We start from the raw sequence: 18599 nt of genomic DNA, 5'->3' as shown, positions 1-18599 counted from the left end.
AGTAATGACGCTCACAGTGACATTAACTGAATTCACTAAGATGAGATGTGCACAATGCTCATGTTACAAGCAGTCTTCAAGCTGATTTTATTGAATTTTTCAAAATTTCCGGGAATTAATACATATTCTGGATTCTGAACAGTATTGAAATATGGTGCCAGTGCTCGAATTATAACACTTTTTGACTTAATAATTACATTACGAATACATCTAAGGAAGAAAACGTTTCGTATAAATAATTGGGTCACTATGGCCTCTTTAACAATATTTTGAACACTACATAAAATTGGTGTCTGCGTTCAAATTCTAAAACAATGTAACCAATTACCACCAAAAGTTCATACCGAGTGGGTTAGGGAATTAGTCATTTCATATCACAAGTGGGTTGATACGACCTAAATTCTTTGGTTAGCTGGACACTCTCAAACACTCTGACTTTTGTCACGGAAGTGTACGTTATTTTGTGAGTTCCTGCTCACTAATAACTCTAGGTCACTTTCTCATTTTTATTTTGTACGATATTACGACTATGTGGTCTTAAAAAAAGTAATAGAAAGGAGTGAAAACAAACAAGTTTTGTAAAATTCAATAAACAATTTATTTCCCTAGAATACGAAGTGAAATTGTGAAAATAACTTACAGCATTGCGAATAAAATCCCAAATAATCCCAAAATTTCTAATCCAATTCCAAAAGAATTAAATTTTCAATAAACTTTAGTGTTATTTCAAATAATTTCTAACGCTGATGGTGCTGACGTGCCTTTAGTGGCCTTGCTGCCTCTAATGTACGAATGTATCAATGGCCTAAATTGTCATGATATGCAAATAGTCTTTTATTGAATCACAGTAATATAATCCAAGGTTTCCTAGTTTAATCACTATAATTCCCAGTTAATACCTCTGTCCAAGAATATTTATATGAGCACTTTGTATTTCCACAGAATAATAGTTTAATAAATATGTTTAGCCCACATGAAATACTAGACATAATAATACAAATGATTCTGCAAAATTTTACAGCTTACGGATCTTCCATTAAACAATATTTAAAAAAAAACTAAGACAACAAATAATGGTCAAAAGTTAATTTCTGGAACAATTCTAGTTATTATTAGAAGGTATGTTACTAACATTATACTAAAGGACAGGATAAAGATCATGACCTTGGCTCAGACTAAGTTCATGGTCTTAATATTTATCCTAAGCTCACAGAGAAATATAGACTATGTGTTCGACGTTTACAGAATTTTTAAAAAATTCAATGACTATGGTCAGGTAGCCAATGAAGTTGATTTTGGACAAGATCAGATACAGAAATAAAACTTTACAGAACCCATAGCATATAAAGAGACCCCCCCCCCCCCCAGCAAACAAACATACAATGCAAATTAAGTATACATAACAAACATGGAGTGGTCAGCAATTAAGTTTTGTGGATGTAGGTCAAAACATGTTTACCTTTGAAATGGGGGTGGGGTGGGATATAAGTGAAACCCCTCCACTATGTGAGGGCATCCAAGAGGAAAAGGGGAATGGCGTATTAATATATACAAACTGACGTGTGTTTATTTTATTTTAAAACTGTTTTACTAGCATTATAGCTCGTGACACAACAATATCATCTCTAATGGATCTTATATTTTTTATTGTCCTGAACAGATACACGTACACGTAACAAATGTTATTTTGGAGACTATCTTTTTCATGCCGAAAACGATAATTTTCTTTTATATCTTTTTTCAAACCAGACTCCAGCCATGAATCCATCTTTACCATACTAAAATAAATAGAAGGCTTATCCTTCTATTATTTTATTTTACGAGAGAGAGAGAGAGAGAGAGAGAGAGAGAGAGAGAGAACACGTTACAATATGACTTTAGCTCGTTATAACTTTGTCAGGACCCCGACAGACACAATAAATTGCTTGCACTAATTAGATGCCCTAAAGCTGTGTGTCAAATATGGTTTTACTTATAGGAGAATACATTAGTATGCATTAAAACTACTTCACCCCATCGGCTACAGCAGTAGATAGTTTTCTTTTAATTGTTGCAAGAAGTTATGTCAGAGCATCAATATGCAATCTACCTGCCAATTCTGCCTTAGATGACAGCTATGATTATCATCACGTGATTATATTATGCTGTCCAGCTCTATTTTAGACGAGGAAACACAATGCAGCTCAATGATTTTTATTTTTTTAATTTTTGTTATTATTTTTTTACATTGAACACAATTTTAGGTTCACAATCTTCAGACATTCTGAATCAAAAATAAATACACGATAAAATAAATGAACATGTCTCGATTGGCGCTCCTTTAACATATATTTTTCTCAAGTCATTGTTTTGACACCATTCTTTCTTTCTTTCTTTCTTTCTTTCTTTCTTTCTCAAACCTCATTGAAAAGAGATTCCCTCTCCCTCAAACATCCTCTCACCCATCATGCATCTGGGTCCAAGTTTTTAATAATATATATTACGAATATATATTAACGAATCAGATGATACCTTTATTTATCATATATTTTGTATGCCAAACTTTTGCAATATGAATACGATTTCGCCATTGAAGTCATGTTTCACCGGTTTGGAAGAGGTCTTGGACGATCTTATTTCCACGCAATTTGTGAACATCTTAAATTTAAGTAAAGAAAAGAAAGAGACTTAGTGAGGCAAAAATACAAAAGACGCATTGAAATTCTATGCAATGCAATCAAACGCCTTTAAGTCCCCGAAAGAGATAAATAATCGCTTGTAAAAGGATGGGCGGCCTTTTTTCACAGACTCGTCTTCTAAAAACACACCTTTACAACCCCATCTTTTTTTCACAAACATTGACAATGGGTCAGTCTTTGGACCACAATCCTTGCCAGTTACAAACATTAGACTGTCTCGGATTTGTTGACGATGAGCTGCCAATAATATCTCTCACACACAAGCACATTTTTCTGAAATGACATGGTTTTTCACTTTCTGAAATGCTGAGGCTTTCTGTTCGGGAGCTCCAATTCTAAAAAGATGAACGCGTTTCACTGATACAACGGAATGCCCAACTGAGGAAATTCTTAAGTTGGCACAGTTTTGGTGGAGAACCAATAATGTATAATAGGCTAGTGTTTTTTCATCATCACAATATCATCTGCAATGTCCAGTCATGGACCGCTGTATTACTCTTCGTTGGTCTTGGACCACTGTATTCCTCTTGGTTGGCTTTGCGTCCTCATCTGATGCTAGTGTCAGCAGAGAACACAGGAGACAAGCCTGTGTTGTGTATGATCTGACAGGTTCTGTATTTACAGAGTGACAATATAATCCAAAACAATCTTCTCTGAGATGCTATATTTCATCGGAATTTTTAGAAAAGCTTCAATCCACCGTGTCAAATGCTTTTCTAAAGTCTGCAAAATTGAAACGCAAGGATGACCGCCATTCTAGGGATTGTTGTATGAGAATGAGGAGATTTGTTATTTTTTTTGTACACGACCTCGCGTTATATCGACAAAAACTGGCGTATTTACATAAACTGAATTCATTTCAAGGTAAAATTAAAAAAATAAATGACAGATTAACATTACTGCATTATCTATACTGTGATCAAAATAGTCCAGTTGTTTTCACAAAATGTCAGTCAATTATAGAAACAAATCAAACGGTACGAACAAAATGAAGACACTAAAACACGGTGATTTGAAACAATTGTTGACCGAAAAATCGACATATTACACAAGCAATCGAGAACAACATATCTATGGAAAAAGATGTATGTAAATGATATAGATTCTAAGTGGCGGATATATATTTTCGATCTACAAGCATACAAGAAGGATAATAACGGATATAAATACAATTTAAATGTGATAGATACTTTCTCCAAATATGCATGGGCTGAAAAGGTGAAGTTGACAAGGGTAGAAAATATATATGATACATTAAAAATATATTTAAAGATCATAAATCAGCAACGATACAATCTGATGAATCTTTACACCTATAAAGTTAATGAATTGAAGGAAAAAGAGAACAATACATTTTGCTTACGTTCTCTATTAAGAAAGCACGTGTAAAAGGAAATCTTAATAAAAATAACCAAACAAATTTAATCACCACTTTTAGAAATAAAAAAACAAAAACAAAAACAAATCGTTAAGAGAAATCAAACTGAGAAGTTTTGGGAAAATATGTCATGAATATTGTTTCCAGAATAAATATTTAATGTTTGCTGCTTAGTTTTCTAAACGAACATAAAAAATGAATAGGTTAGATAACTGATAAATTACATAGTAAATGATATTTACGGTGGAAAAGTTACATTCATTTATGACAAACACGAATAAAATAAGCGAGAATATATGTGTAACATTGAAAACAGAGTTTTCAAATGTAAACACGAAAATTAAAAACAATACCCCCAACAAATATATATTAAATAAGTTTAGCAGACAATTGCAGCTGTCTGAATGTTCTAATAACCATTCTTAAGTTATAATAAGTAGGTGGTTTGTTTGGAAGTTCCTTTAGATATGTCTGTAGCAATTTAGGAATCAATACCACAAGAAACAGGAAAAAGGGTATTACTGTCTAAAAACTGGTATCACAGAAGAAAAAAATGTTATTCTCTATAAACAGAATAAAATAAGTGGTAAATGATCTGCACATGAAATGTGGACAGGAAAGAAGTGTGTGTTCATACTGGGTGTTTAGCAAATATAGTACAAAGCATTGTATGTAGATATATATGAATCTATTAGAGTATACTCATTTATAACATATTGTTACGTATATTTAATTTGTAGTTTTGATGACTTTATTCTCCACCATTGTGCGTCACGTACATATGTATTTTGTACTTAATCTTTGTCCAAAATCAAGTTAATAGTGTTACTGAACAGTGACATTTATTTTGTAAACAACATAATACATAGCTAATGTTTCTTTATGAGTATAGATTAAATATTCAGATCATTATTCATGGAAGTAAACATGTGACTTCTATCTGATAGTAGGATATTAGATAGGAAATTCCTAAACTTGTTGACAATTGTGAAAGTTTTAGAAAGGAGACTGACCCATATCCTGGCTCTATTATTGTGTCTTAGCTTTATATAATGTTGTTTACTTGAAAATGTATTCTTGTCATAACATCTGAATCAGAATCAGTCTTATTGTTGTTTTCAGTTTTAATTTGGGTGGATGTATTTGTTCAAATTATTATTCACTGGAATTACAAAGTGCTCAAGAATATTCTTGGACTAATACATTAATTTGGAATCATAGCGAAATCAGACAGGAACATTTTGGGCTTGTGATAGAATTTGTATGACTCTTTGGGATTTAATTCACAATAGTATAAATTCCTGATTCCCAGAACTGCAAAGTGGATAAAGAGAAAATGGCACGTCTTTAATGCTTAATATTAAAAATTAAATTAGACATACTAACAAAAATGCTGTGATATTATATTGAATTAGTAGTATCTCTTCTGACAGATATTAATTAATAACCATCAAACTATATCAGGGATAAGTATGAACATTGGTTTCATAAATGTCTAATAAAGACAAAAGATGGCGATGCACGAGAAAAAAAGTATTTGCTCGATAAGAAAATCTTCATTAGATGCAAGATGATTGAAAGAAGCAAAATGATGAAAGAAAGTACACAAGACAGGGGAAAACTTTCAAAGAAAAAGAAAGAGATTCTGGCATTGACGTGTTGATTTTAGTTTATGGAGATAAGTATAATCATTCCTGACTTTTGCATATCAGGTAAACATGCATACAACTAAAATGTAGCTTTTCTAAAATAAAAAGTGTTTATATTATCGTCATGATTAGTTACCATTAAATGGACAAAATAGATCAAGGTAAATTAATCCATATAATGCCTGAAGATGTTTCTGTTATAAAACTTAAAACTTCCATCCTAAATTAAATGTTCTTTTAATATTCATTGCTTTTTGAAAATGCTACCAAGGAAACTAAAGTTTGGAGAGAAGGTAGTGATCATTCATGGACAACATCCAAACATATTCATTTGGGATTTTTGCATCTATATTAAGGCAGTAAACAACAATTATGAACCTATCGTTTAAAAAGGAAAATACAATGCACTGAAAGTTGTACGAGCATTTACAAGAAACAGCAGAGCTGGTTTGCAAAGATCATTTAACCATCTCATTATAAAGTCATATACGAAATGTAATTCTGACAAAGATGTACACATAAACCAAAAATGATAATACATAAATATATTTCATCTAGTAAAGGTTATTTAGCTGTTCTTTGATTTACAGCTACATTAATCGATAGCTATAAGCTCTGCATGCAGTTGTTTAGACAATAAGCTATTTAACGAAAGAGAAACAAACCTTTTAATGTGTGTGTGTGTGTGTGTCCAAGAGAGAGAGAGAGAGAGGTCCAACACTAGCACTATTTTGGTGTTGAAGGTATGGTTTGCAGACTGATGGAGAAAATAATTTATCCATGTATCTATTTGTCTATTTGTGCTATTAAAAACTTTTTACCAGTAACTACGACACAATTCAAAGCAACGAAATATACATTAATAAAGCAGAAATATGACAATGAAACATATTGTATTTTAAAAGTAGATGTAGAAGTACCACCATACCTACATGATTATATTCATAATTAAACAATAACACTGGTAATAAATAATGCTAAATATGAAAAATTTACCATAAATACAAAATTAAAAAAAAGAAGCACAAACAAATTCAAAACAAAAAGACCCAAACAAAACAAAACAACAATAACACCAAAAAAACTCCCAACAAAAGATAAACAAAACAAAACAAAAAACAAACAAACAAACAGAACAAACAAGCAAGCAAGGAAAAAAGCCCCCCACCCCCCCGCAAACAAATATTTTTTTTTTATAAAATAAAAATAATAAACAATGATAACAGTTCCTAACAGTTCATGGATAAGAGTTTGGAACAAAACTAATAGCGAATAAGTTCATATGTACAATGAAAAGAAAATAAAACTATGAAATTCATTATCCGACTTAAAATTGTATATTTGGCTTTGATTAAAGTTTATAAGGGATACATATGATAGCATTATTCTGTTTTTAGTCAAGAACGTGGTTAAAGCATACTTTACATTAATTAAAAATTTTAGAAGAAAAAACAATAGATGACTTTAGCAAATATAAAAGAATAATTATATATACATATATGTTTACCTAAAATAGAATAAAGTATTACAATGGCAAGTCATTTGTGAGGAGGATAATAAAAAAGGAGAATTTTTGTTTAATAAGTAAAAGAACAAACATAAAATTAAGAAACCTATTTACGGAATTAATGGTATTCGTAACAAAACCGAGACTATACATAGCATCTTTCCGGAAGATGTAAACTGAGCAGTGCCAATATACGTTCTCGTCAAGGTGCATTGCAGCCGTGGTAGACTGGGCCACTCCGTAAAGGTACATAACTCTCATAGCACTTGGGTGATGAAACCGGCGAGCAAGTAAAATTGACACATATTGGAGGCAATTTGTGTAGTCACATGGACGTTTATGTTATATTATGATATAGAATACAAAGTATAAGGCAACATTATATGGTATTGCTTTTCAAAAGCCTGGTTGTAAAAAGAGCACTTTGAGCTTATGGTTGTAACCATCTTGCGGTAACTAGCGAGCTATTGAACTGATTGAGATCATGGCAGAAAACAATAGGGAAGAAATTATAAAGCTGATAAAGGAACAAGGAGAGATTGTTCGTAAATTGAAGGCAGAAAAAGCAGCCAAGGATGTGGTAAGGCTGTAGATATATGTGATATTACACAGCAAATAGTTGCATCAACCAGGAGAAAGCCGGATTTATCATGTGCTCCACTAGTCCTATATGTAAGACATCGACGCAGATTATTTACGTTTTGGGCGTCAGGGTCCTACCGCCTAACTAACGGCGCTTTGTAGCGTGTTTTGATGTCGACTAACATCGTAACGAAAGTCAAATTTTCAGGAATATCTCACAGCTGGCAACTAAAATAACGACGCATTTCTACAAAGTTGTCATGTTTTAATCAGACTTTACTTGCTCTGATGTCGTTTGTCTAATAAATTCAGATTCTCACAAAAGAAATGGACCTGTTTTAAAGTTTTGCTGGCCTACATTTCAGTTGGCTGGAAAGCGATGAAATGCTGAAATTAGGTTAAGTTGATTATTCAGTAACAAAATGAATAAAACTATATTATTTGAACTGTGAGCAACATTTCGTTTCATTCAAGAAACATGTCCCTCACATGAACATACTGCAGCATACCTTGACTACCGTCGCATTTCAACAAATTCAAATGTATGTCAACATAACATGAAAATGCATCCATTTACTAGTGTCAGATTTTGATTCCACCACGATAAAAGCAGCACAGTAAGTATATTAATTACATATCAGTTTGTGGAAGAGTGTTGTTATGGGCTGCTAAAAGTGTGTGGGATATTCCTGAAACCTTGATTACTCATTCAGATGTCAACCAACATGCTATACAAGCCCATTATTTGGGTAGTAAGACATAGTACTAAAACAAAAAATAACGTGTTATGTCTTACATTGTAGGACTAGTGCTCCATATGTCAATTAGGTAGTAATGTGGTACCAACAAATGCTAGACCAATTTGTTTTCTGCCATTTTTGCATCCATCTAAAACAGCATCACCTCAGTTCAAAGGCAATGCTTCATGACCTTACTTCACCGGGAACTAACTAATGCATGGGACCCTTATGACACATGCTTTTCCCTTTCTGCATGTGTCAACAATTTAAATCAGGTTACTAGAAACTGTGAAATGAACTAAAAAACCGAATTACACATATTTTGTGTGATAATACTCATGGAGAGATAATGTATTATGATTTGTATGTGTTTGAAAATGATGAAAAAGCAAAATAAAACTTGATTTTAGTGATTTGTAGGCCTATAATAATTATTTACAATTTTGTTAAATAGCTCCATTCATGTAATAAGTCATTCGGTCATGCAGTTTGTACCTTCTTTTGTATGTCTATTACATCTTTATTTACATTAAAGCAAATGTATATTTCCACCAAAAATATGTATATCACAATCATAATTTCTTATATTTTAAGTTATGACCAATTTGTTTTATCATACTTGTCCAATCAAGTAATATCAAGTATGACCAAGTGACATTGATATATATGGATTGTGCCAGAAATTGGTAAAAAGTAAATAATTTGTATCAGAATCACTTAAACCAAAGTTTGTTTTGCTCATTACTATTAAATCTATTACAAAGCATAATATTGGGTTGTACACCAATAAATACACCCAAAAGATGTAAATAATTGTGTATTTCTGTGTATTTCTGGTTTTGGGCATATTTAGGTGTTTCTGATCAAGAATTTAAATCTGAGCTCAGTATAGCCGCTGAATACACAGGTACTCTGTTCTGACTGGGATTAATAGTAAAAAAAGGTGTTTTCTAAAGGGTTTAATGCCATGAATCAGTTGAATTTTTTGTTATTAATTAGTAGTGAGCATCCTGATAATCCATCTAAATAACAAAGCCGATGCTCCAGCATTAATCATGTCTACATACAGATCATTACTGCTGGTCATATCAGAAAATAAAGTCAATGAACATTTACTCTATGTTATTAATTCATGAATTTGGCTTTCTACAGGTTGCTTTGACAGCTACATGTTTCTGGTAGTTCTCGAAATGAAATATGTTGAGAATGAGAATTGTGTCCTTTTTGTTTTCTTCCAAACATTGTGTGACTTTCATTTAATATTTTTGAATTTGTTGTACAGGAACATTAGAAGGGGGTTTATTGTTGATAGCATGTAACTTTTACATGTCTTGGACATTTAGGTCACAATATTTTTTATAGTCATGTGACCAGCAATGTATGTGTCAAATACCAGGTCTAATTTCATCATTGCTATAGTTTTGTTTTGTCTCTCAGCAGATTAAAAACCATAGTGAATAATATACTTGCAATTTCTGATAATTTAAATTGTGTTCCAATTAAGATTAGGCGCTATACAAAGTCCTCATTATTATTATTATTATTATTATTGATTGCTTGTTGGTATAACTTGGTATGGCATCACAGCATTGTGGCAGAGAATTCCAGTTGCTAGATATGCAGTTAGCATACATACCCCAACATAACTCTAAAAATATCTAAAATGGGGTAGGAAAGTGAAAACAACTTTGCCCTGTGATTATTTAAGAGGTACATTGACTGACCATACCATATTTTTTAAAAATGCCCCTCGCCATAGCCCGGTTAGTTCTAGTGTTGTAGTGAAATGTATTCATCAAGGCATCAGTAGGTAGGCATTTATATCAAATATGTTGACAAACAAACTCTTGCCCATTCACAAGCATTATGTTTTGAAAGCTGATTGACCATTAACCCTTTTCCGAGTAAGGTAGCAACTATCAATTTCCTGCATGATATCCTTTGATGATAAAACATATAAACTTGTGTTTTAAGATTAGAATCGGTGATCTGGATATTTATTAACTGCCTATTATACACTATTTTGTCATAAAATTAGTTTGAAACTGTAAGTGAACCAGTAGGCATAACGGAAAATAATGGCGGACTTTGCTAAGTCTGGAATGTACCAATTTATTAGATTGTCTGTTTTTTTAAATCATCGGGCAAATATATTCAGAAAAAATATACAAATCATTGAAACCAAAACATAGGTATTATTTTATTACAGATTTCACTTTAAAATGCAAATTATGAAGGTCAGAAACGTCTGGGACAATGCTATGTTGTGGAATTTCTGAGATGCGCTTTAAGCTCTAAGCTGTTTTCTGACTTGACATGTATTTGCGAAAATACGAGGAAAAACAGCAAATGAGATACTATTTATTTGCCTAAAATTACTACAAGTACGTTTACAAATAAATAAACCATAACTTTTGAGATCCTGTCAAAGACTCAGTGGACTGTTGTAATGAAGCTATATTATAGTGAGTGATTACATTACGAAAACCTCTCCATCAGAAAATAGATGCACTCATGTCTGCATTGATTCTGTAGGAAAGAAGGGACTGCAACTTTTGATGGTGGGACTCCTATTTTTACCAAAATGGGAGTCCAGGACTTCTAGTTTTAAAATCTTAGTGAGACTTCTTAATGCACTAGTTTTAAAATGTTAAAATTAGGGTAGTTAGGTTAGGTACTAGGTTATTTTGTGTTAACATTATATATATATATATATATATATATATATATATATATATATATATATATATATAAAATCATGATTACCATATATAATATAATAAGCACTTCAAGTACTGGGCAAAACCTTCTCAGATGCACAAAACAATCTTGGGAATATTTTTAAAAAACATCCCCTTGGAGAAAAAGTGCTAAAGTAGGCAACAGAAAACTTGGATGGTTGGCTGACCAGAAACACTTATTTTTTTTCCTAATTGAAATGCATGTCAATACATGTTTAAAATGCATCCATTTGATTGTACCTGGGTTTATTAGTTGAGGAAAATGATGTCAGACTAAGTTTAGTCATACTAAAGCAATCACATGCTTGGCTGTACAGCAGTGTCAGTCACATGCTAGGCTGTACAGCAGTGTCAATATGGGATGCCAAGTATGTGAGATATTCTAGAAAATTTTACTTGTAGTGGAGAGGTTGACTAGTCTCTCAAAATTCTACACAGCACTTCTTGTGCTGGCAATCAGACATTGTCTTTCATAAATATCATGGATAACATCTTACATCATAGGATCATATTCCCATCTAACTTCATCAGCTAAAATGATCCTATATCTATCAGTGGAGCCGCTGGGTGTGATTTCAAACCTGCACGCTAACACTTTTACCATTAAAGAATGATGTTTTCTTTATTTCAACTAAAAGCTATTAGGATAAATAAGCCCTCAAACCTGTATTGGTATTCTGGTGGTGTGATGTCTGATATCACCAATTCATAAAACTCCAAGCTGTACCAGCTGTTACTAGTACTTTGAATCGGTAACTTTTGACTCGGAACTGTGTCATTAGCAAACACGATCTGCATTAAAATGTAATAAATAAAATTAGTACCAATCCTCCTTCCTTATTTTCATTTCACACTGTAGCAGAATCACACATGCCTTTATTTTGCCATGCTGTGCTGTTATGATGGACATACTACTGTTCAATCAATAATGACAAATGATTTATGACTTTGTTTATTCAGAATGGTTGTTTTGGATATTTAACTAGTAGAGCTTATGTAGATTCATTATGTAACTCATGAAGGTCTTGCAGAGTTCTCAATAGATATAGATATTTGACCCGTGACCTCATAATTTCAAGAGTCAAAATGAAAATCTTGAGAGTCATTCATTTTTTGACAGTTATAAGTTGATGACAGTGATTGTTTATTGCTTATGGAGCAGACTGAATAATGGGATACACTGTTAGAATATTTTATAAGAAACAGACAGAGAGATGTGACTGTAACTGATTTGTTAAATCAGTGTTTCTCTTTCTAATTATGTATGATTGAGTGTATATTGGGCCTATTAAACAGAAAAAGCATTATTTTATACTTTATTATGCTTTTTAACATATCCTATGTTTAACTCCAAAAATGTCTGTCAGCTTGCTCTTTTATGACATGAGCTACAGCTCCATGAGCTTCAACAACAATCAGATGGTCAGGTTTTTTTATGACAATGTCGGACACCTTTTTGAAGGTTGGAAATGGGTTTGTTTGTCCAGTGTCTTTACACTGGTCATCCATTATTGGTGTATTTCCATCTTTCACAATTTTGTTTCCATGGAGATTTACTTCTCAATTCTACCTTAAATTTTCTTACAGTTTTAGGAGATTTATTCTCCTCAGAATTGTTATCAACTTTATTTCCTTGAAATTCGAGGGTAGGAATGATCATCCACTGGCAGGTCATTTCTGAGACTGAGAAAGTGTTCAACTAAGTCACCTAAAAAAAATTCTAAAATTCGCTTTCAGTTAGGAAAGTTAAAACAACTTTGCCATGTGATTTTTATTTAGGTAAATTTAGTGACTACATTTTGAGATGCTCCCTCGTCTTAGCCAGATAGTTCCCGTGTTGTAGCTCAAAGCAAAATGTAGGCATGCATCAAGCCATCAAAAAGCTGGTGTTGACAATCAGTTGTGCTGACAAACAAACTCTTGCACATTCACAGACAATGTGTTTTGATTGATAGCTGATTGACCATTAGCCCTTTCCAAAGTAAGTTAGCAACTATCATTGCCTGATTTCTGTAATCTATCCTTGTTGATGATAACAACATACCCACTTGTGTTTCAAAACTTAACCATAAGTAAACCTGTCATGGGGAAATAATGGCAGACATTGCTGTGTCTAGGAAGAACCACTTTATTAGACTGTCTGTCTTTGTAAATCATTGGGCAGATATATTATGGAAAATATACAGTTCATAGAAATATTATGTATTGTTATTGAAGATTTAGCATAAAATTGCAGTTATGTAGGTCAGAAATGTATAGGACAGTGCTATGTTGTGGAATTCAAGAAGCACTGAATGGTTAAAGTTGTTTTTTGACTTTCTTCATTTTTATCAAAATGAGAAAAAAAGCATTGAAGCAATGCTTAATGTTACTACAAGTATGTAAACAAATAATAAAACCTTAAATTTACCATCCTATCAGTAGACTGGTATAATTTAGCTAGAAAGTGAGTGGTTATATTATGAAAACCTTTCTTTCTAAAAATAGATGTGCTCACATGTTGGCAGTGTAGATTCATTTGGAAAGCAGAGTTTAGTGGATTCATACATTGACTTTAATGCTTCATTGTGTTGTCTATGAATAGTTATGTTAATGTTTTATCAGCAACAAAGAAATATGTTATGTTTTATTGGCAACAAATAAATTAGGACAAACAGCATGATCTGATGACAGGTGTATTTGCTCTCATGTGCATGATAGTACAGGAGATGTTTCAAACAAATTTAGAAATCATTTCATCTGCGATTTTATAAAGAACTTTCAGAAAATAAAAATTGATTCAGGGTAGTTGGTTAAGCATTTTTAATAACTTGCAATTACAATACTGGGGCCCCGAGTGGTCTAAAGCGCTCACCGTTACGGATCATTGCCATCTCACCTCTGTCTGCATTGGTTCAAGTCTTGGATTTGGCCAATATTGGCATGTGAAAAAGCTTGCCAGTAGCTTCTTGTGGGTCGGTGGTTCTTTCCAGGGTTTTTGTGGGTTCTTCGTCCACCATTAATACTGGCCGCCATGTATAGCCTATCTTGTGCTGAAAAATGGCGTTAAACCCCACAACAACAACATTGCAGTACTGTTATCTAGTTATTCCACTCAGTTAAAATTCATTACAATGTATAGCTTCTTCTGTACTCTTTTAATGTCATAAGGTCAAAATACACTGCATATGAATATAATGATTTTTATACACATACCAAATAGGTTCATAATATACATACAACTCCAAAAATTATCTGCTTGAAACAAATAAATTATTGCTTATAACCAGATATGTGTACTGAGAAATAGGGGGCACAATTCAAATAAGAGAAACACACACACATACATTGCATTTTTTGCTTTGCTTCCACTTTTCCCTGTTCAGTCAAAAAAGAGAAGTCACTTCTCCCTAAAATTTAAGTCAAGCTTTCCCCCTGCATTAAAATGGCTTATATTTTTAACATTTGACAGGCTGAATCAAATTAATCACCAATAAAACAATTACTTATCCACTTCTGACAACTGACTTTGCAAGACACCATATTTTCCAGAGTTGGGTCTTATTGATTACAACATGATGGACATTCATACAAATATGATCAAAAGTAAGTCTGTCTTCCTTCATCAGAAATGATTTCAAAATAACCTAACCCTTGATTTGGTTGAGCACACCTAAGCATTGCATCAGTGACACGTTAGCTCTGCCCAGTTGGTATTGGTTTTACAAAGGTGCAATATTAATGGCTGATAAAGGTGAGGACCAGTGGCTCCCAACCATTTTTGGCAGTAATCCTAAAAATTATATTTTTCTGAGCCTCATGATCCCATTTACAAATTTTGATAAGTTTTACCCGACTAAAACAATTAATTCTGGTGACCCTCAAGAATGTCCTAGCGACCCTTATTTGGGTTGCGATCTGGGGTTTGGAACCAATGGGGTAAACAGTAGTCTAGTAAATTGTTGATCACTGGTACATAAAGTCAATTTGTTAATGGCAGTGCACACTCAGCAAACTATGCGGGAGGCGCACCAAGGTTAAATAAGTCCAAATCTGTGTCATAAAACACAAGATTGCAATGTCTGTGCATCTAAAATGGGTTACATTTAAGTTCCAAGTGTCAAAACCTGAGAGTACACAGGGTTGAACAAATTTAGAAATCTTGTAATAGCCCACTGGGCAACCAAATTTATTAACTGGTAGCCCTGACTAGAATTTTGACCAGTGCTGGCCAGCTTAAAATTTAAAGGGGTGTGTGTGTGTGTGTGTGTGCTAATAGTTTTCTTGTCTTTTTTCTTTTTATTCTATGTAAATATGACATTTCACTTTTATTATCATCAGTCAGGTTCACTTTGTTTGTTATCAATTATGTTCTTTTTAGTAATCAATATCCCTTGTTCTGGTCTGTTGAGTCTTCAAATGACTGGTCTAAAACTGAAAGGATAAAACAATTAGAATTATTTTAGTTATTTCTAATGTACCTGTTTTATAAGACATTCAGTGGTCAACGTTAGTAATTAATGAATGACATTAATATTTTGCCATTTTGTCAAATGAAATAAAACATTTCATGTGTAAAACTCATAAACACTTACCCTTGGTTTTTGTTGGAATCTTATGACTATGAAAATGTCTGGCACCAGGCCTGCTCTTCAGTTGTTTATGGCTGGGACTGGGTCAAAGGTGGCAGTGCTTGGACCATCAGAATGAACTTGCGACAATGCCTCCGGTGTCTCCTAGTCATGTGTGAACTCAATGTACTTCTTGATGGAAAGGAGCAAGACACTTGCTAAATTATTATTGCAGAATTATGTTGTATAAAACAAAAATGTGAATTTTTTTTAATAATAGGATTTCTTTTAATTTTGTTTTAAAGAATGAACTTTTAATAAAATATATGAATTGATTTATTAACATATGTTTAAGCCAGTCTTGATTTGTCTTTTTCTTAAAAGCTATAACCTATAATTTTAATTACCAGAAAACAGACTTTCAAAATATTCAGTGGATGGTGATACGGTAAGCACGATGTTGCTGAGCGACAGTATGTTCTTAACCTCCAGAGTCCCTCACATTATTAAGTGACTGTACAAGAAGAGATTCAGTGTCTTTATGTTCTTTTATATGCTTCTTCTGGATGATTCATTCTCCAAGAATTTTGTCCTTCTCTTCCTCTGTCAGTTCCTTGATCTCTTTGCATCCAAACTTAAGTGCTTTATCTTCTGCTGGCCAGTACCTAAAGTTGAAACTGTGAAGTTGCAGAGAAGATCTTAGCTGTACAGTATTCTGGTTTCTGTTAGCTTCTTCAGCTCAGAGTCTTTGATGCACTTGGGAGATAACAGTCCTTTCAACTTAATTGGAACTAAATGTTGGTTGTCATACTGTGAAGTCTCAGGCTTGAAGTTGTCATAAGACCTCCTGGTGTTTTCTTCAGAATTTTCCTTCATCAGTTCCAGCTCATGATCACTTACAGCTTTTAGTGCCTTTCCTTGATCTGTCTTCACATCCACTTGTCTGACTCCATAATCTGGGTAATGTCTGCTTATTGATGTATTCATCAATGATACTTTGTGTAGAACCTTTATATAGTCTTCATTTAATTCACAGACTGATGCAGGTAGTCAACACATTTTAAAGCATTTAATATACCAAGCTGCATCTTGTGTTCCACGTAATTTACAGATATCCAATGAGAGTAACCTTCTCCTTCCATCACAGTACTCACTCCAGCTTTACACCCCATTGTGACAGCCATGCTACATTTAGTCCTTTCTCTATTGTTAACATGTCCAAATTGTCTCTGAAGTCCAGTTTTAATCCCATCTTAAATCCTTATAGTGTTGGCACTTGCATCAGCATGATTGGATGCAATTTGTGTCACAGGTTGAACCTTACTGTTCACATATTAATTTAGAACCAGATACTGTTTGGTGATGATGGTGTCTGTAGAACTTTGTTGAATCATGCATTCTCAGTACCCTTAATTGCTCAGCAGTGCTAATCAAAACAACTATGGTACTTTTCTCAGTCAGGTAGTTGCTTCCAACATCAATGTAGTTCTTCCCGTGATGTCTCTTACCACTGGCCTAGTGGTTAAAGCATCCGTCTTGGATGCGGGAGATCGTGGGTTCGATCCCCGGTTGAGTCATACCAAAGACTTACAAAAATGGTACTAACAGCTGCTTCGCTTGGCACTCAGCATTAAGAGGTTAGTTTTAGGACTGGGCGCCCTGGTGTCAGGATAATGTGACTGGGTGGGACATCATGCTGCGTGTCTGCAGCGTGATGCCCCAGTGCTAGACATCACTATAAACTGCCACACTGCAGACATCATAGCAATATGACTGAAAAATTGTAAATAGCTACGTTAAAAATCCAAATCAAACACACACACACACACCCAGTGATGTCCCAATGTGTCTTGTAATCTGACACAGGGTTTCCTTTCATTGCCAGGGTGAACACTGTTAAACATGAGTTTGAAGATTTCATGTTGTCATGCTCTTCCTTGATGCCTTCACAAAAATACTGTTAGATGCCATTGACTCATTCTTTTACAGACATGTTTTCAGGTCACTGGGTGGCTGAGTGGTCTAAAGCACTCACCTTAACCGATCACTGCCATCTCACCTCTGTTTTTGAGAGTTCAGATCTCTGGCTCGGCCAATGTGGATATTTAAGAAAGCTGTCAGTAGATTCCCATGTGTTGGTGTTTCTTACTGGGACTTTCCCTGGGATCCTTCTCCACTAGTTATACTGGCCACCATTTATAGCTTATCTTGCACTGAGAAATGGCATTAAATCCCAAAACAACAACAATATACATGTTTTCAGTTGCTTTCTTCTCACTGCATTTTATGTGTACTGCTGATGCCAGATGCTTCCTTAGTTGGTTTACCTGGAAGATGTGGCTTTGAAAAGGGCTGATCTCTTGTCTGCACATTCTGGATTGGCTTGGCAAGTTATGTGCATGATGAACCCATTGTCATCATTTGCAGTCTTGTGTTTTACCCATGTGTTTTCACTTGATCCAAAATTTTGTTTGGTTTCAATTCCACTACAGTGCAACTCATTTCAGGTTAAGCTCGTAATGTTGTCGTCAGTTACTTGAGCAACATGATACAAATTTCATGGCAAAAACAGGTGTTTAAGGAAAATATGATTTCAGTACAGACCACAAAGTTGAGGTAGCAAAATTATTGTTATAGCATTTTTACAGCACTATTAGTGTATTATATACATGTACTATTATTTTCACTTGTGCCCCTAAGATCCTATGGGCAACAATGTGTCATCACCAATTAAACATTAACACAATAAAGGGTTTTGTTTATTTGCCAAAGAA

The 18599-nt window shown here is 33.7% G+C and overlaps 1 protein-coding gene across 1 annotated transcript in view; it reads left to right on the top strand.

Moving 5' to 3' along the window:
* The first annotated feature begins 7460 nt into the window (after positions 1-7460).
* The window catches only part of LOC149797647 (histidine--tRNA ligase-like), a 73148-nt gene continuing 62009 nt past the window's right edge, over positions 7461-18599 (top strand). The window contains exon 1 of the mRNA XM_089962553.1: positions 7461-7792. Within this exon, the coding sequence (XP_089818679.1) occupies positions 7697-7792 (96 nt within the window). The 5' untranslated portion in view covers positions 7461-7696. The remainder of the gene's footprint in view (positions 7793-18599) is intronic.

Source organism: Sinohyriopsis cumingii, chromosome 6, assembly GCF_028554795.1.
Source record: "Sinohyriopsis cumingii isolate HCF-2022 chromosome 6, ASM2855479v2, whole genome shotgun sequence".
NCBI lineage: Eukaryota > Metazoa > Mollusca > Bivalvia > Unionida > Unionidae > Sinohyriopsis > Sinohyriopsis cumingii.
Note: the sequence above shows the minus strand (reverse complement) of the source record. Positions and strands in the feature narration are given on the sequence as shown.